General features: G+C 42.5%; 1 protein-coding gene across 3 annotated transcripts in view; it reads left to right on the plus strand.

The window, feature by feature from the left end:
• The window catches only part of ap2a1 (adaptor related protein complex 2 subunit alpha 1), a 36897-nt gene extending 30772 nt beyond the window's left edge, over window positions 1-6125 (plus strand). For all 3 annotated transcript variants that reach the window (XM_072693395.1, XM_072693396.1, XM_072693397.1), the window contains 3 exons: window positions 435-504; window positions 1637-1771; window positions 3300-6125. In XM_072693395.1, the coding sequence (XP_072549496.1) occupies window positions 435-504; window positions 1637-1771; window positions 3300-3377 (283 nt within the window). In that variant the 3' untranslated portion in view covers window positions 3378-6125. The remainder of the gene's footprint in view (window positions 1-434; window positions 505-1636; window positions 1772-3299) is intronic.
• The last annotated feature ends 837 nt before the right edge of the window (window positions 6126-6962 follow it).

Consider the following 6962-nt stretch of genomic DNA (forward strand, 5'->3'; position numbering starts at 1 on the left):
TGTCGGAAATCTGAATCAGCCAAAAAATTGCAAATGATGCATCTCTACTATTAAGAATTTGTTTTTATTTCAAAACCATAATGAAGAACATTTTTAATATTGCTCACATGAACACATACTGATTTCTGTTTGTGTTCGTGTGATGGGTTGGGAGGTTTATAGTTTGTGGGTTGATTCAGTCGTTGTTTGCCACCATGCACAGATCAGAGCTTTAAGCAAACCTTTAATACGTGTTTAATACACTGTAAAATCTCCAAAACCTTCTTTTTTTATCCCTCTGCTGTGTTTTACCTCTTTAATCACTGGAGTAGTGAAAACCTGCAGAGTTAACTCATGTTTTCTGCAGTGATGTGAGCACTGAGTTTGTGTATTATGTGAGGTCGGGTTGAGGGGTGGTAGGGATATTGTTCATAATCGTAATTTTTCTGTCACAGGCCCCAGCAAGAAGCACAAAAGATCTTTAAGGCAAACCATGCCATGGACACAGAAGTGCTCAAGGCTAAGGTATGACTACTTGCAGTATTTCTTCATAATAGGAAGCAGCTCTGTAGCTCTGTGTTATGGTCAGTTTGTGGAAGGTTGTTTGTTTCCCTCACGGATGAGGTGTGGGTGCATTAGCAGCGTTGAGGGTTAGAATAGCAGCCTCTAGTGGTAGAGACTGAATATTAAGCATTAATATTGTTTAGAGCAGTGTGTTTTTGGTTTTTCTGTTGTTGTTGGGTTTTATAATATTTATTTATTTAGCGTATATATAGGCATGTTATAATAATTATTCATTCTAAAATTACTGACTTGAATTGTAGAATGTATAGACAGTACCTCAACAGCAAAAATGTGAATTATTCTGGTGTTTTATTATCATTATATCAGCAGTGTAAATGGTTGTTTCTTGCTTTGCAAATATTCTATATATAATATAAATTGAGATTTTCTTAGAAGACAGTTAAATACACAACTTGTCACAGGGGAGTTGCCATCATGTCTGACCTGGCAAATATATATTTTACGGGTGTGTGTGTATCTCAGAGAGAGAGAGAGAGGGGGTAGGGGTAAGAGAATGAGAGTTAGTTTTGAGATTGAATCCATATTTCAGCATAAATAAAGTGTAATCTTCCCGCTGAGCTCAACCGTAGTGATGTCGTGTTTACATCGTTAAATAAAACCCCTAATACGTCACTGGGCTCTGTAGCAGAGAGAGATGTACGGGAAAAAGTTGGAGCTGTCTTGGTAAGACTAATAAGGTAAGATGATATGCATTTTTAAAAAGTTTAACACGTTAAAATGTGCAGATGAATTGTGTGCATTAACATTGGGCATTAATATATATAATACGTCGCTGTCCTGCAAATACCTAATATGTATGTACACACACTATATAAAATTTATTTATGTCCGACACAATGGCAACCCCTCTGTGACACGTTGTGTATTTAACTTATGTATGTATGTATCTTCTGAGAAAACAGCTTAGCCTGTACTCATTATGCTTTATCAGGGACCTTGTTTTCTCTTTCACCCACACCCATCCGTACAGAGAACTCCTCTCTACTGCTCTGTTTACACTGAATCTTATTAGAGTGCAAAAACCACACTGCATATTGTATTGTGAAAATTGCTTTCCTGTGTGTGTGTGTAGTTGCTGGGACTTGGCACAGCCCTGCTGGACAAAGTGGATCCTAACCCAGAGAACTTTGTGTGTGCTGGAGTGATCCAAACCAAGGCCCAGCAAGTGGGCTGTCTACTTAGACTTGAGCCCAACGCACAAGCCCAGGTAGGTGGCCACTTCAATACATGTGTTCTTTTGGTCCAGAACATCAACATTAGCCCTATTTGGACCAAAATAAATGTACATGGCGTACTGGGGTAATTATCTTTTATGGGGCTTTTTATGGGGCTCCTCTGTGATTTTAACTTCCTTCCCGATTGGCCATATCTGTGTGTGATTCTCCCGTCCTTTGAGAAGATTGCAAGCAGAATTACCTGCTGCTTTTCACTAAACATTGCAGTGCTCTGATTATTTTACTCCCGACCAGATTTTCATTGTGGTGTTTTTCGCCTCTTGTTAGGGAGGGGAAAATGTTTTTTGGCCACTGCTATCTGATGTATTTGGTCTTCGACTGTATGTACCCTATATGGACAAAAGTATTGAGACACCTCCTCATTTATTGTTTCCGTTTTTAAAAAGTAGTCTATCCTGCTTGGAGTAATTGTCTCTTCCGTCCAGGGAAGTAGGCTTTCTTCTAGATTTTGGAGGCACATTGCTGTAAGGATTTGATTGCATTCAGTGACCAGAACATGCGGTTAGGTCAGAATGTTGGATGATCACCACACATCCCAAAAGTATTGGATGGAGCACCATCCATCATTCCAGTAAAACAAAGTCCCACTACTCCACGGCTCAATGCTAGGGGCTACTAGGTTTATGCTGAGCTGCTCCAGAGAGTCCTGTGATATTGCCAGTACTTCCCTACAGGGACTAGGACAAGCTGTCTGTGTACATTTACACATCTGTGTCAGCGATAGGTGCAACTGAAAGCAGCTGAATGCATTCATTAGAAGCGATGTCCAGAAACATATTTTGGACACATAGTCTATTTTTAATCCACTCAGATAGAAACACACTCCTACTCTGGCAAAATTATACGTTTTGTCTTGAGGGGACGGGTAAAATGTATTATTAAAGACGCCCCCTAAAAGACTAAACTGATCAGAATAGGGCTGATGATTTTACATGCTTAGACACCAGAGTATCACTGCTCTGGAATGTAGCCAGTTGGTCCACACAGGTAATCCTATATATAATACAAGTACACACGCGGACGCAGTCCGGCCCTGTGCCGGTGTGGCTCACTGGTCAGTCTGTGTCTGTGTGTTTCATTGCATCTCACTACTGTCTGTGTCTCTGTGTCTGCTGCTGCATCTCAAGCCTGGGGAGCAGGTAACCGTCATCTGGCCCTCTTCCCTCTCCTGCTCATTCTGTCTTTCTCTCTCTCTCTTTCTGTCCTTGTCCTTTTTTCATCTTTGTCTCTCTCGTTTTCTTCTTCTTTTTCTTCTCTTCTGCTCTGTTTTCCTCTCCTCTCTCTTTCTCTGTGCAGTAGTAGAACCCAGGCCGCTTGGCGTGTCATCAGTTTTCACACTCCCTCTGTGTATCTGTGGTTCATCATGCAGTTTTATTTATAATAGGTGTCAGTGCATTCACATGTACTATGCGCACATACACACTTAGCCCACAACTACTAGTGTGTAGTGAAGTGTGTGTGCTCCTCTCTAACCTTCTGCCCCGTCCTCTCGTTCCTCAGATGTACCGGTTGACCCTGCGCAGCAGTAAGGACACCGTCTCCAAGCGTCTCTGTGATCTGCTGGCAGAACAGTTCTAGACCCAGCTTCTAGAACCCCGCCGCGTCTAGACCATCACCTTCTAGAACCGAGAAGAACCACGACCAGACCAGCGTTCCACCTTCCAGAACCCTGAACAAAGAATCTCCAAAAGCATTCGTACATAAGGGAAAACAAAAAGCAGCTGCCGGCCTTAAAGGCAGCGATATTACTGTCCTAATTCTGATCAGTCTGATTATTATTGTATATTATCATCAGCGCTACCATTCTTGTTTTTATTGGTGTTTACCTGTGTGTGAGCGGTGGAACGAAAGGCTGTGTGTCCGCCTGCGTGCACGTATGCGAGCATGAGTGCGTGCTCGAGTGAGTGAGTGAGTGAGTCAATGAGTGAGTGAGCGCGTCGGCGTGAGCGCGTGAGAATTGTAATAGTCTCATTTTCTTTTCTTTTCTTTTTTTTTTTTTTTTTTTTGTTTCCGTCCCGCCTGTTAACCAGTCCACCTGTGCTCGTGTTGACAGCTGGTGTGTGTCGTGGGTCAAGGAAGGAGTGAAGAAGAAAGAGGCAGGGACTGAGAGAACGAGACCTTCCTCCCTTTTTGTCCCCCCCTCTCTCCATCTCTCTTTCTCTCCCTCCTTTTTTTTCTTCTTTGTCTGTGTGTTCCTCAACATTTCAACCCGTAAGCATTCCTGGGACATACTTGGGAGAATATTAAACACACACACACACACACATATGCACGCGCACACACTCATGTGTCTCGCACGTGTCCCGTTTGGCACATGAGCCGTTTCTGTGGAACATTCCATGTGGGCTAGTTAGAGAGGGGTCTTTTGAAGGACCAGCTCCTCAGCTGGACAAAAAAAAAAATCAACCAATTAAATAGAACAGAAACACTCAGCAATCAGAATACACTAATAACGGCACTTCATTATGAAGAATCACTACCCCCAATATACCCCCCTCCCCCCTCGCCTCGCCCCCACACCTTTCACCTTTTCTCTAAAAGCTGTTTTCTCCAGCACTCTGAAGCCTATGGTGCACATGAAGTGAGGGGGAGTATTTCCTAGAGGTTTGCTGTTCCCTACCCACATTCCTCAGAAGTGAGTGCTGGCCAGTGCACTTTAAGAGGCCTGGAGAGAAAAGTAGGTCCCTTCCTTTTGTAAGATCCTCACCCCCCCCAACTCCCTTTCATAGTGTAGTTACTCTAAAGTTGAAATACTTATCATGATTCCGTACCTGATTACAACAATGTTTATGAAAAAAAAAAAAATTATATATAAATATATATAGACATTATGTACAAAAAAAAAAGGTTGTCGGCCATGGTTGAGTTTCTGTGTTTGTCTCTTTCTTTTGTTTGTTTTGATAGTGGCATTGACGTTGACGTGTTCGTATGCTTTCTGAAAAGTGTCTTTTTGCATTTACGTTTTTTTGGACATTCCATTCGGTGTTAATATATTAAAGTACACGGGCATTGAGGTTTCGGGCAGGTTTTAAGTGTTCGGCTGGGTGGTCAGGAAAGGAAAAAAAGAGGAGCTAGAAGCAGACAGGAGGAAGATGTGTTATAACAGGAGACGCAATGAAGTATCATTTACTTTTTTGTTTTATAAACCTGAGCAGAAAGCGAATCTCTGGAACGCTGGCACTGTTTGAGTGTCCTCCGGCCAACAGTGGCAAATCCAGGTCTAGAAAGTAAAAATTCCCAGGATTTTGCGCCAACTGCCTGGACAGCTCTGTGCTGCTGTACCAGTATTCTGTTCTATAGAATCCTTCCCAGGATTTTGTTTCAACTGCCCAGACAGTTATGCCCTCTAGCAGTGTCCCAATATTTTGTTCTGGATCCAGAAAGTAAAATCCAGGTCCAGACAGTAAGAATCCTCCCCAGGATTTTGTTCAGACTGCCTGGACTGCTCCGCTGTCCCAGGAGTTTGTTCTAGGTCCAGAGAGTAAAATCCAGATCCATACCATTAAAAAAAAAAAATAATAATAATAATAATAAATAAAAATAAATACTTCCCATGATTTTATCCTAGGTCAGCAGTTGAAGCAAAGTCTTGGGGAGGATTTTGACTTTCTGGGCCTGGATTTGCTACCTTTGCCTCTGTTTAGAGTATCTGACTGAAGAGTAGTGGACAGTAGGTATCTCACACCCTGCTGGTTCCAACACACACACACACACACACACACACACACACACACACACACACACACGCACACTAAATGTGGCTGTCGTCCAGCGAGATAGACCTACATGTTCTTGCAACAGCACTTATCTGTCTGAACACTAGTGAATGCAACTACAACCAGTCTTAGGACTGGACTCTTTACATGAGAGAGAGTAAGAGAGAGAGAGAGAGGCCGACAAAGCAAAGGACTACCAACTGTCAATTACAAACACAGGGATAATGTCAGCATTGTAAAGTGAGCGAATATGAGTGTGTGTGTGTGTGTGTGTGTGTGTGTGTGTTTGTGTTAAAAAAAATCTAATGGAAGTCTATGGGACATTGTCATATTAGCTGAATGAAGAGTCACTATGCTTCCCTTAGTGCAGCGCGGATGTGATGCATTGATGGGACTTTGTCATGGTAGTTAAGTTTAGACTTGGTCATGGTATGTGTGTGTGTGTGTGTGTGTGTGTGTGTGTGTGTGTGTGTGTGTGTGTGTGTCTATGCAGTATCCGCTAGCTAATGCAGCCCCAGTGTATCGGTGTTCAACCTGTCAGATACCTGTGTTAGATTAAATTTACTCTGTACTGAATAATGTGAAAGTAAAACTATGCCATATACTCCAACTGAGTCTCTTCCCTTTTGTGTGCGTGTGTGTGTGCGTGTGTGTGTGCGTGTGTGCGCGAGCGAGAACATGCAAACTTGGTCACCATGCACACCATGTTGCTCTGGAGTGGCTCAGACACCGCAGTGCTGCTGGAGTGTTTAAACACCTCAGTCTCACTGCTGGACTGAGAATAGTCCACCAACCAGGAACGTCCAGCCAACAGCATCCTGTGAGCACTGATCTGCTGAATGACTAGAGCATGACCAATGCAAACTGTACCGCAGCAGATACAGAGCTACAGTGTGGAGCAGCTTGGTAAGAGTGTCTAATAGAGAGTGGACAGTGAGTGGACAGACAGTGATTAAACACTCCAGCAGCACTGCTGCGTCTGATCCACTCATACCACCAGCACCACACACTCTACTAACACACTAACTAACTCATCACCACCATGTCAGTCAGTGTCACTGCAGTGCTGCGAATGACCCACCACCCAAATACTGCCTACCTGTTCGGTGTGGGGTCCTGAGCACTGAAGAACAGGGAGGTGAAAAGAGGGTAATAACAGTCTGCAGAGACACAGATGGAGACAGTCTGGAGTTATAGAACTACACAGTGCCGCTAGAAAGAACAGTGAGTGTAAATACAAGGACGTGGTATTAATGTTATGACTAGTTGGTGTATATTATATAATTAAATCTAACATTCAATTTCATTTATTAAATACTACAAAATATATAAAATACCTTATTGTCCTTTTAGACTTTTTCTGCATCATAACATTTTTACATACATTTAATTTAATTATATTTAGTTTTTTTATTCATTTTATAACCTCTTAAGCATGGTTCCTTTA

This window comes from Salminus brasiliensis, chromosome 12, assembly GCF_030463535.1.
Source record: "Salminus brasiliensis chromosome 12, fSalBra1.hap2, whole genome shotgun sequence".
Lineage (NCBI taxonomy): Eukaryota > Metazoa > Chordata > Actinopteri > Characiformes > Bryconidae > Salminus > Salminus brasiliensis.